We start from the raw sequence: 24,800 nt of genomic DNA on the forward strand, positions 1-24,800 counted from the left end.
TATCTATCTATCTATCTATCTATCTATCTATCTAGTTTACAGTCCCCAGGTTAAGTACTTCTGCTATAGTGGATAGAAGGCTGAATCCAGAATCATAAAGACATCGATTCCTGGCCTGCTTCTGAAACATAGACCTGAGTGATCATGGCAGGTCATTCCATTTGCAAGGGCCCCAGGTAACTCTCTCAGACTATAAATTTCATACAAGTCTCTGATGTGCATCAGTGGAGGGGTTTCCACAGTAGAGGTTTCTGACACTAACGAAATAACAGGTTCAGATTTTTTAAAAACCATGAAAAACAATGAGTGGAATAGATGAAAAATAATCTCTGCCCTTAAAGGTCTTACAATTAAATAGGGGAAATAAAATATTTACACAGATAAATACAACATACATAGAATACATGAAATGAGGAAAGGGTTATTATTTTTAGCTAGTAGAATTAAGGAAATGTCATGGAAAAAATGACACTTGAGATGGGCCCTGAAAGAACAGGACTTTAATAGGTAGCAATGTGGATCAAGGGTGGTCCAGGTGTAGGGGATGATGAGTTTGACTCATAAAGGCAGAAGAGGGCAGAACTAGTTCTCAACTAAATTTTATGCCTTCCCTAGTGCCTATGAATGAATAAATGAGACTGGACAATGCCTATAGTATAGTTTGGATGGAATATAGAGTGCACGAATGGAAACAGTGAAATAAGCTTGTAAAATTAGGTTGGAGCCATTTATGGAGAAATATTCATAGCAAGTCAGCAACATTGATTAAGCAATAATTGCTTTCAAATGTACTTTATCCAGAAAGAAAGAGGATTCTCCAGAGTAATAAAGACATATAACCAAGTCAAATCCTAAGACACGTATGAGGTGTCATCAGTGAAAAGGCAATGGTGGGACAGTAGGAAGAGAACCAGATTTGGAATCAGAGAATCTGGGTTAAAATCCAGGCTCTTCTGCTTACCATTTGTGTGAACCTGGGCAAATCAATGAACTTTCCTGAGCCTCAAGTTTTTCATCTGAAAAATGAAGAAGCTAGATTAGATGGCCTCTGAGATATATTCTAACTCTAAGTCTGTGATTCCAATGAGAGAACTGCATCTGCCAAAGAATGCCGCAATCTAGCTATGGAGGAATTGCCTGAAAAAGAGAGAGGTTCAGTGACGGCCCAGAGCCACACAGCTAATGAGTGTCAGATCTGGGATATAAACCCACTCAGTTCTTCTTGTCTCAGAGCCCACAATCTATTCATTCTGCAGCACTGTCTTTTAATGAGGCTTCAAAGGTAATAAAATTAAAAAGAGTCAGTATCTATCATTATCATGTTTTCTACTTCCTCAATTTATTCTGCATAATTCTAATAGCAATATCTAGCATTTATAAATATATGGCATTTAAAGATAAATATATAGCATTTAAATACAAATATGTAGTATTAAAGTTAAACAGGTAGCATTTAAATATAAATATACAGCATTTAAATATAAATATGTAGTATTTAAGTTTTGCAAAGTGCTTTACATATTTTATCTCATTTGAGCTTCACAACAACTCTATAAGGTACATACTTTATCCCCATTTTATATAAAATATATATAGGAGGGAACTGAGTCTGAGAGAAGTTAAATTTCACAGCTAATAAATATCTGAAGTGGCATTTGAACTAGGGTGTTACTGATTGCAAATCCAGCATACTATCCAATATACCACCTAGCTCAATGCCATTCTAAATAATTCCAAAATGTATCCACTCACAAGCATCCACATGAACACCCTCCTTCCCAAGGGATGTATGGAGATAGCATTAAAAAAAAAAAAACCAGAGGAAATGAGAGCATTCTTCACTACCTGTCTGGCACAAATTATTGTTCATGATTTATGATGGTCTATTTGCAAGGGTGCCCTAATCTATCCAATAACAACTTCATTTACAAAGCTACAAATATATAAAGCAAAGTAAAATGTAATCTCTTGAATGAAAACTCCTTGTAAATTTCCTGAACGAAACCTTCATCTGTAGTTGGAAATTACTCATCTTAATAGGAACACAATTTTATATCAACATTAAAAGGAGCAGCACTATGTAAATTCAAACAATACTAATAACAAATCAACAGCAAGTCAGTTGACCTGAAATCACTGAAGACAATAATGAAAACCAGAGGCTGATGCTTTGGTTAACTAGGCTGGCTTTACTTGAATGTAAAAAAGCACCAAAGCCGTAAAACATTTATAAGACTCCTCTATATAACTCAGGTAATTTTAACTGAGGAAACATAACTCTTTGTTATTGTCTCAAATATAAAATGCCATCACATCATAAAAACAGAAATATAGGACAGTTGTATCATTCAATTTTCCCCATTCTTTCATTCCTTTAAGACACATTCACCCTTTTCAACATAAATGAAAACATTATGGATAGTTTCATTATTATTTACATTGCAGCCTAATCAGCAGTACTCAAACTTTTCTTCAGAGAATTGTAATTGGCAAACTCTGTTATGGAAAGTTGGACTGAGGGAAATGTGAGCACTCCAATCTGTTATGGCTCTAGCTGCTGCTATAATTTGGTTCCTTCTTTATATCATCAAAGGGCTGGTTTTCATTTGATTATTAGGGCAATACTTGGAGTAGGGGAAGCAACTGGATTGGTCCTCTGGCTCATCTTTCAAATCTTTGCACCCGCCTCCTGCCTGCTGCTTTTCATTCCCTTTTCTTTCTCTCTTCATCCTCCCCACCCCTTTTATATTCTCCCACTCTCACTGTGTTCTCTGCTTCCAAAAGGACCAATTGATAAATGAGAAGGAGAATATGAGTCAAGTGGGTGGAAGGAACCTTTCAGATTCCTTTCTTTCCACTGTAAACCCAAGATAGAGAAGAAAGGGCAATAAATGATAATTCATGAGAAAAGTGCCCTGCTATCATTTCTTCACATGGTTTGGTTTGGTCAGAAGCTAGAAAGGACCTTGGAAGTCATCCAGGACAATTCCTTCATTTTACAGGGACCCAGGGGAGTTAAGTGACTTGTCTAAGGTTACACAGTGGCAAAGCTGGAATTTCAACCCAGGTCTTTTGAATCCAAATCTGCATTTTTCCTCTTTACTTTTACTACGTTTAGAATTTGTGATTTCACCATATGGGTACTCCTTCCACCAATTCAGAAGAATAGACATGGTATAAAAGAATCCATTACATGGTGGACAACATTCCGGTAAAGAGCCTCTCCAAATTTAACTAGTTTGGCTAACAGATAAGAAACATGCTGTTTATTCCTAGACCCATTCCTAGATTCACTTTAGCTTTAATTTGCTAGAGATGACATTCTACTACCAAGATCTTTAAGAGCCATGGTCTTTCTAATAAAACACTAGAATAGAATTTTAGTGGGAGTGTGCCTCAAGAAATTGCTAGGGCCCTCCCTTCCCAAACTACCTTGAAATATATATGTGTGTGTGAATGTAATGAATTCTATGAGTAATATATGAATTATTTAGATATGATACTATATAATATACATACATATATGTATATGTATGTGTGTATATATGTGTATACATGTATATGTGTGTGTGTGTGTGTGTGTGTGTGCAGATATACACACAGTTTCCTCCATTAGAATATAAGCTCCTTGAAGGCAATTACTGTTTCACTCCTACCTTTGCATTCTTGGTCCTTAGCAAGATGCCTGGTATATAGTAAGTACTTAATGATAAGCATTGCTTAATGAGCTCTAAATGGAAAATTATCAATAAAGAATTGGAAGTAGTAGTAATAAAGGCAGCTAGGTGGCATAGCACACTATTCAGAGGTAGGGAGATCTAAGTTTGAATCTTGTGTCAGTTGTGTGACCCATGTCTCTCAGCCTCAGTTTCCTCATCTGTAAAATGGGGATAATAACAGCACCTACCTCCTAAGATTGTTCTGAGGATGAAATGAGATACTAATTGTAAAACACTTAGAATAGTGTCTGGCACAATGCAAGCACTATGTAATTGTTAGCTATTATTATTACTCACCTTAATAGGATCACTATTATTATTATTATTAATATTAATTGCACTGTCGCATAGGGTAATTATGCAGGTCAAATGAGTCAATATACATAAAAGGCTCCATAAGCTTTAAAGGGCTATACAAATGTTAACTATTCATGTTACCTGGAAAATTAATTGGATTTTTTTTTGAAACTGCCACTAAATTTTTTTTCCTTCCAAATATTATTATTAACTGTGAAAACCCTGGAACACCATTAGATCTAATAATGATAGTAATAATAACTAATAACAATAATGATGATGATAGCTACTTTTCATATAGCACTTAAAGGTTTGCAAAATTTTTCAAATATTTCCTCATTTGATCTTCACAACGACCCTGGGAGGTAGGTATTATTATATCCTCCCTTTACAGATGAGGAGACTGAGGCAAACAGAGATTCAGTGACTTACTCAGAGTCACACAGCTAATCTGAGACTAGATTTGAACTCAGGTCTTCTTGATTCGAAAGCCAGTGCTGTATTCACTGTACCACCTAACTGCCTTTAGGGACCTTTTATGGGAGCTTTATGGCAAATTCAAGATGTAGCATTTGCATCTTGCATAGTAAGTCACAGAGACAAAACTAACATTTTGGCCTCAGATCAGTATGGAAAACAGGGTCCTTAAAAATCTTCAGCATGAGGCACAATCTCTATATCCTCTCTGAAGACCCCGGTAGCTGAATCCAGATCACAGTACTCTATCTCTTATGGTATACGCTACATGGTAAAATTAGCAAGTAATTACGTTATCTATGGTAGACAGCTGGCCTCAGAGTCAGGAAGGCCTGAGTTCCAATCTTACCTATGACAGATGCATAATGGGTGCATGTTCACAGACAAGTCCCTTTATTCCTCAGTGCCCTAGACAACCCTAAAAGTTGAAAAGAATGTCCTGATTTGAATTGGTAGAGACAGTTTTTCACCCTACCCACTCCATCTCATATAATATAGGAGTGTAAAAGAACCTTTTGATAGTACTGTAGTCCTCTACAACATATCACACAGTTTAGGAATCCCCTTCAAGCATGTCGCAAGGCAGTAAGAAGTTTGGCCACTAAACCAAACAGGAGGATCCCTATGAATATGTATTCAAATAAAAATAAATTAATAATACTACTAATAATAATAATAATAAAAAAGCTAACATTCACATAGCGTCTATTATACATGACTGAAGTGAGTGAAAAATAACAAAAATGTGCCAGGCACTGTGCTAAGCACTTTACAAATATTATCTCATCTGATCCTCACAACCCTGTGAGGTTAGATGCTATTATTATTCCCATTTTACAGTTGAGAAAACTAAGGCAGCTACGAAGTGGCTGAGGCCAAATCTGACCTCAGGTCTTCCCGACTCCCGACTTAGAGAGTCCACTGCACTAAATCTATCCACTGCCCCACGTAGTCTAAAAAACCACATAGTAATGTTATCTGTGGTTTTTTTGTTGTTGTTGTTCAATAGTTTCAGTCATATCCAACTCTTTGTGATCTAATTTGGGGTTTTCTTGGCAAAGATAATAGAGTGGTTTGCCACTTCCTTCTCCAGCTCATTTGACAGATGAGGAAACTGAGGCAAACAGGGTTAAGTGACTTGCCCAAGGCACACAGCTAGTAAGTATTTGATGCCAGATTTGAACTAAGGGAGATGAATCTTCTTAACTCTAGGCCTGGCACTCTATCATATCACCTAGCTGCTTCTGTTTATGTTTTATTCTATTTTTATTTATTTTTAAAAATATTTCCCAATCATGTTTTAATCCGGTTCCAGCTGCACTTGTGGACTATGTTTGATATTTGTCTGTATGCACCCCTCCTGCACTGGGGTTAAGAGTTCAGACCAGAAAGGACAGAAAGAATCCTTTCAATTGTAAAATTCTATGATTTTGTGGCTGATTAAAATGGCTTAGGAGAAGGCTGTCACTGGGGGAATGGCAGTCCCTGAAGGAATTTTTACAACATTCTTATTAGAATGGTGTAATGGGAAGGGGCTTAGATTTGGAGTTAAAAGAGCCAGGTGCCAATCCTGGCTCTTCCAGTTTACTCCTCAGGTGACTTGGACTAAGTGGTTAACCTGTCTGGACCCCACTTATCTATTTTTTTTTCCATAACAAGGAAGTTGGACTAAGTTGAGTTGTAAGGTCCTCTCCAAATTTCAAAGTATGATCCCAGTTCATTTTTTAAAAATTCATACTTGGAGCAACTTGCTTTTCAAATATTTATTAGTTTGGTTGAGTTTGAAGTCTTCCTGGTTTACAAACCGCCTATCTGGAAATCCTTGGAGGGTCTCTGAAAGCCATGATATGTAGAATATAAATCCTTTGAATACTGCTCAGATCATTCTTCCTAAGCATAGTGTTTAAAACCTGAGTCTTTGTACATGCAGTATAGACCTGGACTGATTAGGTTAAAACATTAAAAAAAGTTTTTGGGTAGATACACTTACCTCAACATGCTGACAAGTTTGAATGAGTTTAGCCAAAAGTGTTTCCAGTTCAGTATTCCTCTTAATAAGGTTGGTGAGGTTACTCTCTAAGTTTTGCTGTTTGAATACAAAACAAAAAAGGAGAGGGAAAAGAAAAAGAAATCTTTACTGGTCTGTATCAAAATAGCTTGGTATACACAGTAAATGCCATACCCACAGTAAATTGGTATCAGAGTTTTCTTCTTAAAAAACCAACATGACATTTATGCAACTCCAGTTGCACAGTGTTAAAAAAAAAAGGTCACAGTCCACATGCTTGAATGCCTTCTGAAGGTTGTATTTTAATGAACTTCTTGGAAAAAATGTGATACTTAGATATTTCCTTTTTTTACCTTTTATTGTTTGACTCTCTGAGGAAGATATAATTGAGCATCTATTTATAAGTTACTTTCTAGGTCATGAACTAGAAAGAAAGAAGGCTAGATAATTTATATATAACCTCTCCTAAATTGGAATTGTTAATAAAATATCCAAATAGCATATTAGATACAACTGTTGATTTGGGAATTTTGGTGCATCTGCTGAGGTTAGCTAAAAGCAGGTTAAAACTTCCCAGCATTACAGAGCTTAGAAATTTCCCCATTGGACATTCTTTACTTGGAGTCATGGCATGTCTAATTGAATATGCTAATGAGGTTTCTGCTTTTTTTATACTGCTGCCAGATTAATTTTCCCTCAACACAGCTTTCATCATGTCAATCCCTTGCTTAATAAGCCACAATGGCTCCTTTTTCCTATATAGCATCTAGTGTGCGCTCTGTCTGGTATTCAGGTCCCACAAACTTCGCCTATTAAAAATCTACCTATCCAGGGAGGCCCAATTCAAATATCTCCTTATCTGTGAACCATTCCCTTATTCCCTTACTTGAATGTATTTTTTTTCCTTTGTCTTCCCACAAAATTTTATACCTTTTCTTGCTTCTAATACTATTTACATTTAAATTATTTTCCAATGTATAACGCATCAAAAAGTCTCTTCGGATAAGTTCCCACTAGGATTCTTTGTCCACTCATCCTCATTTATTTTTCCTCATGTGAATCAACATAGTATACATTCCCATCTTAATGCCACTTTTTTTTTTTTTCATTTGGTAAGGCAATTGGGGTTAAGTGACTTGCCCAGGGTCACATAGCTAATGTCAAATGTCTGAGGCTGGATTTGAATTCAAGTTCTCCTGACTCCAAGGCCAGAGCTCTATCCACTGTACCTGCCCCAATGCCAATTTTCTTAAATCCACAATGTGCCTAGTACTGTGTTGGATACATAGCTGGTGTTCAGCAAATATGTATAGATTCCTATAAATTGAATACACTGCTATCATGTTATCAAGAACCAATATAATTCATATAAAACCATTAAAGAAGGCATAAATTTAATTATTTTAAATATTGTTATACTAAACCATAAACCTATAAGTTTTGGCCTCTGAAAATTAGGGAAACTTCCAGCCTTGAATTTAAGTGAATTCTAGAAAAACCAACAACACTACCATTTGTCCTTTGTTTAAATATCAATTTTAAGCTAGAGTTATTTCTTCTTGGCGAGAGGAGATGGAGAGAGGAGAATAGCTCTAGCAGCCATTAGTTAGTATCTCTATACTGTACTTAAACTCGGAGGATACAAAAACTCCATTTTGGAGATTAGCTGCCAATCTACATTGGAAGTGTTCTCTCGTAGCTTCCTATCCCAATGTTCATCCATTATAGTGTAATCGTAGATACTGCGTGACTGGTACAAGTCTTAATTTTTCTGGGTCTAAGTTTCCTTATCTATAAACAGAGGGGGTTAGACTCCATGGTTTCCAAGGTTCCTTCCAGCTCTAAATCTATGATCCTACAAAAATCACAGGTCCAGTCCACAAAATACATAGACAGAGTCAAAACTTTTAGTAAGACAACTTATTGAAAATTTTGTAGTTTACTTAAATGTAGAAAGAAGGAAAAAAAAAACTTCAAACAATGACCTCAGGTGTTACGATGTTTCTTAATTGTGTTATATTTACTCTTAATTAATTACTATTAAAAATGGCTATGTAATGTCAGTTTTTAAAATAGCAACAGCATCTGTTAAAAATGCATATAAAATCTAACTCCAAAGAGACAACTAATGAACTCTTGAGTGCAGATTGAAGCATACTTTTTTCATTTTCTTTATTTTTCTTGTTTATTTTTGTGGGTATGTTTTTTGCAACATGGCTAATATAGAAATATATTTTGCATGACTTCACATGCATAATAAATATCATATAACTTATCTTCTCAAGGGGTGAGGGATAGGCAGGAGGGAGGTAGAGAATTTGAAACTCCATATTATTAAAAATGAATGTTAAAAATTTTTTTATACATAATTGCTAAATATTTAACTGTATATGTATATATTACATGCATATACATTATATATACATGTGTTATATGATATGTGTATATATACACATGCACACATATACATATATATTTATGTATGTTTAGATACATTTGCACAGGAAAAAAAAAACTTCAATTTAAAGAAGCTTATTTGGTATTTTAGTCATTCCTTAAGTCAGATATGAAACTCTTCTAGAAAGCCAATATGTTTTACTTCTCCATTAACTTCCTCCCATGAATATTAGGGCATCTTTATACCATTTCCTGGAACATAGTTCAAAAGCTAGTTCACTATAAGCAGGAAATGCTGGAAACTGACATTTCTAGAAAACACTGAGGCGAAAAGTCGGGATGTTTATTGAGCTATCTAAACTTTGGGAGGGTCCATGTCTTATGTGTGCATTACCTAAAGCTAGTGGGCAAAAGGCGCCTTACTAAATATAATCTAACACCCTAGCTTTACAAACATCTGTTGGTGTTTCTTTTTTCTTTTCAAATACACACCATGAAGAAAATCTGCTTTCAATCAACCAATACATATAACTAAAGCCTGTGGTTAAAAAACACAAACCTATCTTGATCCTTTGGGGTTACATAAAGTCAAATGGTACATACGTTATCCAAGTTGGAAGAGAAAACCAGAGCGGTTTTAAGATACAATAAAGGGAAATAAGGCTGGCAGAGAGAGTCATGTCCAAGTTGTACCAAAGGAACTGACAATGCATGAATAGAATATCCCAGGACTGGGAAGGTGAGAGGGAGATTCTACTTCTTTAGTTCTAGACTATACATTAATGATCTTTGGCTTTTTGTAAATTTGTGGTAGCTTTCTTGTCTCCAATGGTGCCACAAACCTCCCGTCTGGCATTCAACAGCTCATATAATTTCTTTGTCTCAGTTGCTTTGACTAAAAAATGAAAATAAGAATACTTTTTTTTTTTGGCCTCACCAGGGTGTCATGTGAATAAGTAGATATATGTATCCACTTGGCTATGGATGTCCAAAAACTTCCAAACAGTGGAAAGAATAATTACTAAGTTTCCTGTTCCCAAGTCAGAAACTTTGATATTCTTATACTGCTATAATCAATCATCAGAAGAAGAAAAAAACCAACCAACTCTACAAACTGTTTTTATTCATTTCCAAATTCATTCTTCTTGTTTTTGAAATAAACCCTTAATTTAAAAAATTAAACATCAATAAAATAGTATACTTTTTAAAAGTTACTTGGGAAAAAAATGAAGATAAACCAAACAGGTTTATTGTCTTTATTATTTGGTGGGAGAGTAAGCTTCTGGGACATTTCCAGGAGCCTTCTCCTATGGGATGGTCATGTTGGAAATGATGTATAAAAATGAAGTCTTCTGTTGCTACCTGTCCATGACTAGTCACAGACAGTTCTAAAACCTTTCAGCAGACCAGCACAGCATGGTTGAGTTGGATTCCATAAAAGAGAGGCCACATGAGTTGCTCGTCTTTCCTGGAGGCGGCAACAGAACAGCAAACCTCAAATTATGCCCAGAATGCCTGAATTGCTTATGTGTTAACCTTTTTTCATTCAGCTCGAAAACTTAGCCAACCTAGGACATTAGAGTCTTTGGGACAAAACTACAGTGGTTTCATATTCATCCACAACCTAACCTAATGGAGTATTTGACCCATAGAATTACTCAATTTGCTTTTGTAAGAACTCATTTTCATTGCTTCAAGATACTTTACTCAAGGTTCAGTTTGAGCTACGTGGTCAGGTAGAGTCAGATACGTATCGATATTTTGTATTTAAGATCTCGTAAATCTTTCCAGTTATGATTAGGATACCCAACATTTTCGAAAATTTAGTTCTATCACCTATTTTCTTACTCACTGGTGAAACCTCATGCTCCCCAATAGCTAATTATTTAGTTTCCCTAAAACTTCGTTCTGTTTTGCTCAGTTCCTCTCATTCTCTTTGGCTGCTGCATTCTGCCCCATCTATGCTGTTGGTAAATTTTCAATAATAAATGTATAAGTTATTCTGATTAGTCAACAATCGGTCAACAAACATTTATTACACACTTCCTACATGCCAGGCACTGTGCTAGTCAGTTCATAAAGATTTATCAAGCTCAATAAATGTTTACTGAATTTAACAGAAAAAGCTCCTACTATGTGCCAGGCGTTGTGTTAAGTGCTAGGAATACAAAGGCAAAAGTTTCTGCTCCTAAGAAGCCCACAATCTAATGGTATAGATAGCATGCAAATAACTATGTGCAAGCAAGCTTTATACAGGCTAAATGGGAAATTATCATTAGAGGGAAGGAACTAGAATTCAAAGGAATTGGGAAATGCTTTATATAGAAGGTGAGATTTTATTGCTTGTCCTTCGTTCTTAAAGAGGATCACAACATCAGGAAGAAGATATCATGACTTGCAAGTGAATTGGATTTAAGTGAGGGAGGGCTGTGGAAAGTCATCAGCCTCACTTTCTCCTCCAGAGCCACCTGGGTCCAGTGGCAAGATGTAGATCAGGATGACTGGAGATGGCTCCCAGGTGGGATTTTAGTTGAGACTTGAAAGAAACCAGGGAGGTGAGAAGTCGGAGATGAGAAGGGAGAGTACTCCAGGCATGGGGGATAGCCAGAAAAAAAAAAGAATGCCTCAAGCCGATAGGAGGAATTTCTTGTTTGTGGAATAGCAAGGACACCAGTGCCACTAGATCACAAAGTACACAGGAGGTTGTATGGTATAAGAAGATTGGAAGGGGAAGGAGAAGGCAAGGTTATGAAGGGACTTAAATGCCAAACAGAGGATTTTATGTAGGGAATAGAAGTGAGCCTACGTCTGTCTAGTGAGGGGATCTTGTATGGCACTTCCCCCACCCCCTGCTCCAAGGGAGATTTTAATTCCTTCCAGGAGGAGAGGCAGGAATTTGGAGGCAACTCTGCTCTACTCAGGTTGGAAGCACATCTATCTGCTCCCTTAAATATTGTTCCTAGGAGATATGATTGGTTTTTAAGCTAACTTCTGATCACTTTGTTCTTATTGGAGGAAGGGATACCCCAAGTTCTTTATCCAAGGCTTGACCCCTTGGTGGAAACCAAATACCATTTCCAAAAATGAACACACATAGTGAATACCCAGTTTTCCAAATCATAACAAAACAGATATCAGAGAAGTTATGCATAAGAGAATATATACCAGACAATACAGAGTGCAGGGATCCATTGGGATCGGGATAACTCAGCTCAACCAAGAGGCACTATCCTTGATCTTACCCAAAAGTGTCTAGCGTAGCAATATAGGAATAGCGACATGATGGAAACTGTCAGCTTCTCTCATGTTTTCCCAGAGTCTTTTCCTTCAGCAACCATAAGCGGGGTTGGCCTCTTCTATCTTCTCTCCGGAAGCTGGAAGCCAAAAACACCTGAAGCAACTCAACTCAAAGCCTGGTGAGTCTCAAGGGGGACTGGGCTTGAAGAGTCTTGAAGGGGGACTGGCCAAGAATTGATGCTTTCTTGACTCTTGCCAACTATGTCCTGCCATTCACACAAGGCAGGGCATTCATCTCCACCAATAAGGAGAGAGTTCCATACCAATGGAACAAAAGCTACATTTATATTTGATCCTGGAAGTGATAGGGAGCCACCAGATGTCATTGAGTAGGATGGTGACATAATCAGATCTGAGCTTCAGGGAAATCAGTTTGACAGCTAATTAATTGGAGAATGAAGGAAGTAGGGAGAGACTTGTGGCAGGCAGACTAACAAGAAGTCTATTGCAATAGTCTGGGCTTGAGTTGATAAGGGCTGGTGCCAGGGTGGTAGCAGTGTCAGAGCAAACAAAGGGAAGTATTCAAGAGAGGTTAGGAAGGTAAAATGAACAGCCTTTGGCAATAGATGGAATAAGGGGGAGTGAAGGTGAGACAGAGGGAAGAGGGAAGAGTTGAGGAAAACACCTTGGTGGTAAGCCCGGGGGACTGGAAAGACAGTAATAGGGTACTAAGTGCTAAGTATATAAAGGCAAAAAACTCCATCCCTGCCCTCAAGGAGTTCACTTTCTCATGAAGGAGACAACATGAAAATAATTATATTTGTACAAAATATATACAGTGTAGATGGAAGGCAATCCCAGAGGAAGGAGGGAGAAGGGACTCTCCTATAGAAAGTGGGATTTGAGGTTAGTCTTTTTTCCCCATAGCAATGGAATTAAGTGACTTGCCCAGGGTTACACAGCTAGTAAGTGTCTGAGGTCAGATTTGAACTCAGGAAGATGAGTCTTCCCGACTCCAGGCCTGGCACTCTATCCACTTTGCTACTAGTACTTGTATTTTTAAGCAAAAATATAACCAAAAGCATTTAATGTTTGAATGTTGAGCAAAAGTTATATTTGAAAACCAAAACTAATCCTGTGCATAAAGTATTATCCTTCCATGTTTCATACATTAATACTTTATGATTTATTTTCTCCTCTAACGTCTGGTGTTAGCTTTATAAAGAATATAGTGTAAGAAGAGAACTTAGGAGCCACCTAGCCCAAACTGCCTCACTTTCTAGATGAAGAAAAAGAGATATGACTTGCCCAAGATCCCACAGGTGGTATGGGGGAATGAATGGCTGGGATTGGTTCTCAACTCTCAATCAATTGCTCTTTCCAATGTATCACACTGCTTCCCTTTATGTTTTCCCATTAGTCCAAGTGGAAGCCATTTCATTGTTCATCATCCTAAGTCACAATATTGATAGACTTAACCCTTCTCAGCAACACAAGGATCTAAGACATCTCCAAAGGCTTCATGATGGAAAATGCTTACCTACATCCAAAGAAAGAACCATGGAGTTTGAATGCAGATTGAAGCATACTATTTGCTATTTTTTTCTTCTTCTGTTGGGTTTTGTTTCCTCTTTCTGGTGGTCCCTCCTATTGGTTCTAATTCTCACAACATCACTAACGTGAAAATATGTTTAATAGGAATGTATATGTATAGCCTATATCAAATTGCACACCATCTTAGGGAGGGAGGTGGGAAAGGAGGGGAAAAAATTTAAAACTCAAAAGCTTATGGAAGTGATTGTTGACAAATCAAAATAAATTAATTAAAAAATCATCCTAAATCACTTTATGGGAGAATGAATCAGGCTGATGATTACGGAAATATCTCTTACGGAGCTTATTCTCAATGCGATCTCTGCAGCATGGCTGTGAGCATCATCCGAGGAAGGTAAATCCAAACTAACAGAAGTGTGTTGTGTTTCCCTATCACGCTGATACATGATCAAATAGTAAGTTAAGCAGACAAATACCCCTAATTTTAGCCTTCTGAGACCTGTGCTTTAGTGTCAGGTTGCAGGGAATTAATGACTTGTCACTGAGCACTACTATTAAAATGTATGCCTGAAACAGGAGATTTCAGTAATTCCTTTTGGACTTGCCCAGGTCTTAAAGAATGTTTGCTCTTATTCCTAAGTCTGTGCTAGAGTGTGTCTTTAATGCAGAACATTAGGGTCTGGATGCCATTCAAACTAAACACAGATCTGGTTTGTTTCATTCCCGAATATTCAGGGAGACATTCAGGAACTGCGTTCATACTCCTGACACCCAACACCACAGTGCTAAAGTGAGACCAGGATATGAACACATTTAATACTACGACCCATATATTTTCTTCTGAGAAACTTTAATCACTCTTCTTAATAAGAAAACACACCCTTATTAACACGTGCCACCTGCATAAAAGGTGAAATTCTTTATACGTAAACTCTTCAGATGTTTTAATTACGTCTGTGACGTACAAGGCTGTCTTCAGTTTCAACTCGCAACAGACCACAACTATGTGTGATTTATATCAGTCTTATTTTTTCTAATGTCTCTTTCATTGCTTGTAATAGTTACTGTATCCAAATGCCCTGGCAAGACATACCTTTGAGGGAATTACAAAAAAAAAACTAATAAAAATACAATCTGCATACAAATTTAAATCTAGTGTTCCATGAAGTACAATTTATGATAGTCTGATATGTGATCCTGTATTTACCTTGTCAAGTTTTATTTGACCATTCTGTTAACACTACAGAATCTGCCTCTCTTATCCCATCATCAACTGAGGTTCAGAGTTTTGCTTTTAAATAAATAACATATAGAAATATTATATTTTCATATTTAACAACCATCCTTAATACTTTCTAAAAAGTAAACTGAATGGCTTCTTACTCTACTTCAGCTGTAACTTTGGTAATGTAGGATCTGATATTCATATTATAGACAGGCATATGTATATTTTTCTTATGTTATTAGCCTGGGAGCCTAGTTATACTATGGTTCAATATATGACATAACTTTTCATTCTAAAATGTATCACATCAAAATTTAATGAGAAGTGTCTGGCTCACTAGAGATCTTTGAACATCTCACAAAGGAAAGAATGCTAGAATTTTTAGTTGGAATACCTAAGTTTGAATCTCAAATCCTCAACTTATTAGCTATGTAATATTAGGTAAACCACTTTCACATTGTGAGTTTCAGTTTCCTTATTTGTAAAATAATGGGGTGGGTCAGTGTGAACAGTGGTCACCCTTCCATTGCTATATCTTTAAAGTGCTAAAAATGAACATTAATGATTATAGAACCATATAGAATAAGAGGTGGATGGGAGCTCAGATGACATTTTTATTACTCACTGTACTAATGAAGCAAGTCAGGTTTTAGGATGAGTGACTTGTTCAAGCTCACCCAAGTAAATGTCAAAAGGGAGAGATTTGAACCCAAGACTTCTAACTCATAAGCTGGAGTTCTTTCTAGCTTACTTTGATGATGATAATGAGGATCTTAGACCCTGCCAGTTCATTTTGGACTTGAATTTTAGACAAATAGGTTGCAACCTGTCTTTTTGGAATTTATTATCAAGGAATTTCAGTTTATAAACTTCAGATAATAATAAGTATGCATTTGAGGATGAGTTATGGATAGTTTTAAAAGGCACTCCTTTTTTGCAAAGTTAATAATATATATTACTTCTTTTCCCCTAAATGACAAACTATGATGTTTGAAGGCATTTTTATACTCACTAAAGAGGCAGATTAGAATAGTGCACAAAAAGCCAATCTTAGATCTGGAACACCTGGGTTCAAGTCTTTCTGATACATATTAAGAGTGAAATTCTGGGCAAATCATTTAACCTCAAAGTTTTCAAAACAACTCTCTAAGAGAAAGGTACAATGAAAGTGCCAACCAACATTGGCAGAGAGAGCGTTTCTACCCCCTGGAAGTTCCTGGCGCCACTGAAATCACAGGTCCAGTCTCCATCCCTATCACCTAACACTCCTTAATTGGTAAAAATAATTTCTCTTAAAGTACATTATATTATGGTATAACTGAAAAAATGGGATAAGAAAAGGCGAACTCATTTTGTGGATTTGTAAATAACATCAACAAGTTAATTTATCCAAACCATTTTTTCTGGTGTTTCATATGATCACTTTTTCTGGAAAATAATTTTAATATCTATGATAAATACAATTGCTTTAGGACTATTGCTAATTACTAGGCAAAACCTAATTGGATGTTTTTGTTCAAAAAGACATCAACTAAAGTTTCATGCTTGTCGCAGGAAAGCCATCTATGATTCATCTGTACAGGGAACTTCCAGATCAGAAGGCTCTGCCAATACAGTTCAACACCTTCTTAGGCAAATAACCATCTGAGAGATTTGCAGAAAGCTTTGAACACTTCAGTGGCTTGTCCTGAAGAAAGACCTGAAGTTAAGTCTTTCAGGTTTCCAGGAAGGCTCATATATTATATATAAAAATATATTATACATAATTATACACATTATTCTGAATCTAATTATCTTACATATGCATATGTAGACGACAAACTAGGTCTCTTTTCTAGCTCAACCATGATTCCTGAAAATAAAATTTAGTAAAAATTTAGGCAACTGCACACGTCCCAAATCATTTAATTTTCACGTCATTGAAGAAGTATGGCCCAGGGGTCTAAATTAGCAATTATTCACTGCTGTATCCTACATACATTCATATTGCTTTTGGCATTTGCTGAATGTCACTGGCAAGTCATCTTACTTTCCTGGTCTAATTGTCATTAATTCTAAAATAAACATCAGAAGTGTTTAAATTAGCAAATAATTAATATCAATAAAGTCCTCTGAGCTTTATGGCTATCATAAACACTGCATATATAGACCATTCCAGCATTTATTTCTTCTGTCATAAATTGAATTATTTCTATCTTATTCTTTCCTAGTTCCTTAGCAGACGATTGTGTTTCTATTGCTTAATATACAGGGGTGAGCTTATTAAAAGGTAGATACTTAAAATTGCCCATAATTTATTCACATACATCCTTGCATGGAGTTTCATGATGAATCTCAAATTGTTTTTTTATACTGAATTTATCCAAGAACATGCAGAAATGATTTTGCATTTAACAGATGCACATTTGGGTATAAATGGATATTTAATTAAGTATTTATGTTTTATTTGTAAATAATGTATACTAGAATGCAGCATGAAGAGTCAGGGTGAAGTTAAGTGTCTTAAGATGTTTTGAGTCTCAATACATCCACTGAACAACTATATGTCTTTGGCCAACTCATTCCAATGTTTTCAGTGTTCTGTTCTAACACTAAGAACTTCTATATGACTTTTGATCTGCTTTTGTTATTTTACATTTGCAATGCAGTTTTCTTTTTTCTTTTACTTTTTTAAACTCAATTTTTTTTTTGCAGCCGAAGACAAGGTTTATTAAAGATCCGCTATATTAGCCAGACTCTTAAGGAGTCTGAACGTTAGTGAGTTATTGGCTAGATTTTAAGAATCTGAGCCTGCATAGCACTTTTCTAAATCAAATGAAATACTCACATACATATATATACATACATACATACACATATAATGTATACAAACATACACACACACATATATACATATACATACATACATACATACATACATATATATATATATATATATACATATACATACACACACACATATATATATTAGGCAATTAGGGTTAAGTGACTTGCCCAGGGTCACACAGCTATTAAGTGTCAAATGTTTGGTCTGAGGCCAGATTTGAACTCAGGTCCTCCTGACTCCAGGGCTGGTACTCTATCCATTGCAACACCTAGCTGCCCCAAATGAAATATATTTTTACAGACAGCTAGGTGGGGCCGTGGATAGAGGGTCATAATTTGAGCAGCAAGGCCCAATTTCAAATTCTACCTCACATACTTTCTGTGTGATCCTGGATAAGTCACTTAAACCTCTGTCTACCTCACTTTCCCCAACTGTAAAATGGGGATAATAACAGCACCTACTGCTCTGGGTTGTTGTGAGTATCCAATGAGATAATATTTGTAAAGTGTTTGGCAAGCTAGTTATCATTATTATTGTTTTTTTCTTAACTTCTCTATAAGAATTATGTGTTTTTCTTCAACCCCTCAAAAGCAACCAAATTTTAGAAGAAAATATGTTTCTGAATTTGCTGAAAATAAATATTATTACAATAATTCTCATGAACAGCTTTGTTTAGAATTTAAGCATAATGCTCTTAAATTGCCAGCTATCCCAGGAAGGGACCACCTTTCCTATAATGTACATCATGATATACAAAAACTGCACAAGGAATTTTCCAAGAAAAATTGAAACATTTTGGTCAGAAAATAGGCTTAGAAATATTCTACCTGGTCTGGCTATTCTGCAAAGCAATTTAGAACTATGCCGCACAAACTGTTAAAGCTAGTGCACACCCTTTGACATAGTTAGACAACTATTATCTCTAAACCCCAGAGAGATCAAAGAAGGGGGAAAGGACCCATATATGCAAAAAATTTCTATTAGCTCTTTTCACAGTGGCAAAAATTGGAAACTGAGGAGGTGCCCATTAACTGAGGAATGGCCAAACAAGTTATGGCACATAAATGTGACGTGATATTATTATGCTGTAAGAAATGATGAGGACAGTTTCAGAAAAATCCAAGAAGTCTCATTGGATCTGATGCAGAGTCAAGCAAGCAGAATCAGAACTTATACAATATTGTAAAGACAAACAATTTTGAACAGCTTAGGAATCCTGATCAATACAATGACTAATCACACTTCCAGATAGGTCATGATGAAACATGTTACCCACCCCCTGATACAGAAGTGATAGACTCAGAGTGCAGACTGAGGCACACACACATATACACTTATGACACGGCAATGTGGGAGTTTGTTTTGTTTGACTATATATTTTTGTAAGAGGGGATTTGTCTTTCTTGCTTTCGCAATGAAATAGAGAGAGGGGGAAGAAGTAAAGGAGTGTTTTCACTTGAAAAAAATTACAATAAAGGGAAGTTTGATGGTAAAAGAAAAAAATCACAAAAGAGCACAAAGAAATTCAAAAGGGCACAAACACAGGTATAGAAGTGTTAAAACTACTATGCTGAATTTAATAAATATTTAAAAACCAGTTGTATGTAATATAAAAGTATCTTTGTGTTCTTTGTATAATGAACTGGTAATGTTTGTCAAATTTACAATAATGAAAAAGGGTATGTTGAAAAAATTATGAATCACTTGAGAAAAAAATAAAGCTGGATCTTTGAGAAGGAAAGAAACAAAGAAGGAAAGAAAGAAAAAGATTAGAAAGGAAAGAAGAAAAGAAGGAGAGAAGGAAAGAAAAAAAGGAAGAAATGAGGAAAGAAAGAAAGAAAGAAGGCATCCTAAATATGTCAAGAATGTACAAAAGCAGTACTATGTAAAGGGATCCTACCTTTGGGACATCCAGATAGTCCACATGGAATCAACAGAAGAATGTGACCACTTTTCACTAGGGGTGGAATGACAAATGTCCACAATGAAGGCTATGTTTTGTTATCATTATTAGAACATGAAAATCTTCCCTATATTTTTTGATTCATTAACAAGGTGGCTGAATCACATACTCTGTGTTTATTTAAAGCCTTAAGCAATCATTTCAACCTTTTTCTTTACTTGGAATTGCTGCCCCAAAAGGAATACATTTAAGTACGCACTGTGACATACAACAGTTACATTAGGGGAATTCTGTTAACTGGTTAAACCTGTTTTCATGTCTGGCCACCAACCATTACACATAATATGGAAACATCTAATTTACTCCATTTGCTGGTGTTTTTTGTTTTTAGATTTTAGGATTTTTTTCCAGAGGAAAAAATAACATTCTTGTAATGGGACTATATATGTTCCAAATACCAGGATTAAATCTGAAATCATGTTTAAGTATCAATTCAAGTGAATTTGTCATAGGAAATCCTAGTAACCTTATGAAAACAGTATTTCAGTAGGAAAATATTGATGGTTGATATTAAGAGATTTAGAGGGAATTTTCAAATTCATGTTTAAGATAGATATCTTGTTAAATTATTTAAACCTTTTCCAAGGCATTTTCTTGAAATTCAAGGCAATTCCAGTTTGTAAATTTGCAATAAAATTGTCTTCTCTCCAAAAAAATTAAAGGAATTTTATACAGATGAAGATTTTTAACTCACTGACACAAATACGTTATTTTCTCATGGTATATACTTTTTTTAAATGCCTAACCAAAACCTCAGAAAAAATTTAAGAATGGAGGTTTTTTTTGAAGGAGTTTCATTATCTAATCAATTATCAGTCACTGCCTTACCTACCATGTCATCATTAAACATTTTTCATTTGTCTAGTAAAAGACAGAAAACCGACATTTGCTAAGTGGTAAGTCAGTGTGCTAAAATGAAATTCCTTCTGTCCCTCTTCAGTGATGATTTTGTATTTCTCATTTTCTTAGATTTGTTGGCCTCTTGCCTATGAATAACAGGGAATTCTTCAGGGTGATTTAGTTTTCAGTACTTCATTACAATTTCCTAATCCACTGTCACAATAAAATTGCCTATAATTTGTTTATATATACTTAAGCGAACAGAGTATGGTCTATTTAAAAGGTAAATGTATTCTGGAAATGAATTAACACTTTCATGTCCCTAAAATATAAATTAATTACACCAGTAACATATTTTACTAATGAATGAAAGAATTATTCTGCCCCTAAAACCTGAGCCAATCACTCCCAACACATTAGTTTAATGTAAGGGGGGCGAGCTTTACTAACAGGCAGACATAGCAGTCACTATTTGATCCTTTCTTTGAGAAGCAGCATATAAGGGGTAGCACTGGAATTAGATTAATAACTGTAATGATGACAATAATAATTTTGCTTGTCGTTAAGTCCCTTCAGTCGTGTCTGATTCTTGGATCCCATTTGGGGTTTTCTTGTCACAGATACTAGAGTGATTTGTCATTTCCTTCTGCAGCTCATTTTACAGATGAGGAACTAAGGCCAGGTTGTGACTTGTCCAGGGTCACAGCTAGTAAGTATCTGAGGCAGGATTTAAATTCAGGTCCTCCTGACTCCAGGGTCGGTGCTCTATCCACTGTGCCACCTAGCTGTCCAGTAACAATAATAGTTCAGAATTATATACTGCTTTAAAGTTTTCAAAGCACTTCACATATACTATCTCACTGGATCCTTACAAATCTATGAAATAAGTGCTATTATTAGCCTCACTTTACAGATGAGGAAACTGAGGCCCAGAAAGGATAAAGATCTTGTTCAGCGACTCCTAACTCAGGTCTTTCTCACTCCAAGACCAGCACACTATGCTATGGCATAACACTGATTAAACAAATCAAAATTCCTCTGAGCCTCAGTTTCTAATTTTGTAAAATGAGTTTAGTAACACAGTATCTAGCTCCCTAGTTATTGTGAGGCAAGTGCTTTTTTTTTTTAACTTGAAAGTATTATAGAAATGAAAGCTGTTCTTTTCCTGAACTGATACAGTCTATTGGGTAGTTGGAAAAACTTTGTTTCTTTAGATTACATAACCAGTTTTCTAAGCGTGAAGAGGGAAATGTTAAGAAAAATTTCATTGATTAATCACATCAATCAAATTTTTTTAGATTTTATTTTTTAGCTTATAGGTTGCCCAAAAGATTTTCTGACGTCTTAGGCAAACACACAAAAAGCATTGACGTGAAAGTATGTTTGTAATGGTGAATCACCTTGAGCATAACGGGCACATAATGGTTGTTAGATTGAATTGAGTTATAAGCACAATCTGCAGCAAAATCATGTTAGATTTCTGGCAAATACAAGGTGTTACAAAATTAATTTTGATGTACCAAAACAATTATAGAGAAGTATAGGGAAAAAATTAAAAGGGAGAGTTATATGTAGAGAAGTAGTTACTTCTACCCAATATTTCTTTTTTTTCCCACAGTTCATTCACTTCAAGAAGAATTTAACATGTCCTAGGTACATGCTAGGCACTGGGGCAAAACTATTCAAACAAAATGATCCCACCCTGAAGAAGCAAATAGACATCTACTTCTGTGCATGTGTGCCCACACAAATACACATATAATCAGACTTGCAATTTCACCCACATAAGGATTTTTGGTGAGAAACTTCCTCTACCAATGTAGGCTGGTACCTTCTCTGCAACTTATCACCTAGGAGAGTTGCCTGGGTTACTAAGAGGTTAAGTGATTTGCCCAAGGTCAGCAGGACACCTATGTGAACCCAAGTCTTCCTGAATTCCAGGCCAATTCTTAATCCACTACCCAGCACTGAAATTACGCAAAATATATTGGGATAAATGCAAAGTAGCCCATACTTCTCCTTCTTGATTCCTGATCATTCCCACATATTTTTCTTCTTTTTAGCCATTTGAGTCAGTGAGACTGAAGTGCGAATCTTCAATAAACATAGACTGATACCTTGGCTAATTAAGAGTTGATTTAAAAAAAAATACAAATGAGCTCAAAAGTTTAGATTGTGCCAAAGAACAGGAAGTTTAGCCTTGGTGTGTTCCCAATTTCCCATAAATGTTGCTTTAAAATTTTTTTTTAAAAGTGGTGTTGAAAGAAAAGGAGGGCAGTTAGCCAGAAGACTATGAAGACTCATCTGTTTGTGATGAGTAAATATGATGCATTCCTCCCCATTGGTTAAAGTGACTGTATTGCTTTTAAATTCCTCTTGACAAAAATATGCAAAGCCAAGAGGAAACAAATTAAACTTTGCTCTAGGTGTTTTATCATCAACATCATCATTGTTATCATCATCATTATTATTTATGCTATTTGATAAGATGAAATGTCAATGTAGCTTTCTATTTCCTTGGTGGATCAGAAAACTTAGTCATAAGCTACCACTAGGACTCAGTGGTAATACTATGAGATCAGAAGGACAGCTCAATAATTAATTGGAGATGACAAAACAAACAAAGACAGTATTTACCTTCTGCTAACCTTTGTCTTTCTTATATGTGTTACTTTTCTTTAAACAAACTCTGTCATATAATATAGCTAGTGAATAATTGTAAAGTTACATGCTTTGTACTATAATTCAAGGCAGATTTTTTACATTGAATAACTGTCCGCAAGTTTGGTTTTCCTTTTTAAGCCAAAAGGACTTTTTCCTTCTATCTTAGTACGTTAAGAAACTGCCACTACAATAACAAAAACAAAGCAATGACTGACAACTATCCAGGAACAGTCAATTCTGAATACTAGGGAGGCAGCTGATCAAACATGAAAAAAAAAAAAGAAAATGAATTTTGTTAGAAATTGTCCTTATAGCTCCCTTTAGAAAATCTTCTCAGTCAATACCACTGAGAGAAGATTTCTCATAAATATTCATAAATAAATGGCTTTTGCAGCAAACTTTTTCTTTTTGTTGTTCAGTCGTGATTCTCTGTGACCCGATTTTTGGATTTTCTTGGCAAAGATACTGGAACTGTTTGCCATTTCTTTTTTCAGCTCATTTATACAGTTGAGAAACTAAGGCCAACAAGGTTAAGTGACTTGCCCAGGGTCACACAGCTAGTAAGTGTCTGAGAACGATTTGAACTCAGGAAGATGATGTCTTACCTCATTACAAAGCTGATGCTCTATCCACTGCACTACCTAGCTGTCCTAAACTTTCTCTTTACATGGGAACTATTAATAGACTTTCTAATGATGAGCCTTAGTACGTGACAATCAAAGTGACTCTTCTGGCACATAAGGATCATTAGTTTCCAAATATGAAAGCCAACAAAGCCTATGAGCATCTCTTCTCTATATATACTCTTTCTATCACTGAAGTAACATTGTTTTTGACTATCACTTCTCAACTTATGACTCAAATCTACATTTCTAGTCAAGACCTCTCACTCAAGCTCCAGTCCCATATCTCTAATTTTCTATAGGAGCTTTCCAGTAGGCCATCTCCCCACCACCTCAAATGAAATTATGGCATAAACATTATCCTCTTCCCCTGAACTGCTCCTAACTTCTCTATCTCTGTCAATGACACTAATCAGTTTCCCAATCATCTGGGTTCAAAAACTCAGGCATCTCTGATCTTTCCCTCTCCGTCTTGTATATCCAATCAAGAAATCTCATTGATTCTACCTATAAAACATCTCTAGCATCCACCTCCTTTCTATTACCACCATACCCCAGTCCAAAGCCCACTACAAGGGACTCCTAAGTAGTTTTCCTGCTTGAACTCATTCTATATATAGCTACCAGAATAATCTAAGATGGTGATTTTGTGTTATTTTTTTAAACAACAACAAACCTCCAATTACATCCATATCTGCTTCATAAAGTCCAAAATTTTCAAGTAAAATTCAAAGTCCTACACAATTTGGTCCTACCCTAACTTCTTTATAACTCCCTAAAATAAACCCCAGTTTAGATTGCCCATTCTCTTTTACCATTGCCCAAACATACTATTCTCCTTCTAACTCTGACTCTTTTTCTTCTGCTCCAAGCAGACAGCCCTTCCATAGTCTCTGCCTTCCATATCTTGTCCAAGTCCTAAAACAAAATCCTTGGTTCAGGACTCAGCTCAAATCCCACATCTTCCAC

The 24,800-nt window shown here is 35.8% G+C and overlaps 1 protein-coding gene across 1 annotated transcript in view; it reads right to left on the minus strand.

Annotated features, from left to right (window-relative positions):
- MID1 (midline 1) overlaps positions 1-24,800 on the minus strand; it is a 172,843-nt gene that overhangs the window by 57,106 nt on the left and 90,937 nt on the right. The window contains exon 3 of the mRNA XM_027835321.1: positions 6,480-6,579. Coding sequence (XP_027691122.1) covers positions 6,480-6,579 — 100 coding nt within the window. The remainder of the gene's footprint in view (positions 1-6,479; positions 6,580-24,800) is intronic.

This window comes from Vombatus ursinus, unplaced genomic scaffold (genome assembly GCF_900497805.2).
Source record: "Vombatus ursinus unplaced genomic scaffold, bare-nosed wombat genome assembly UNPS02014814.1, whole genome shotgun sequence".
Classification (NCBI taxonomy): Eukaryota; Metazoa; Chordata; class Mammalia; order Diprotodontia; family Vombatidae; genus Vombatus; species Vombatus ursinus.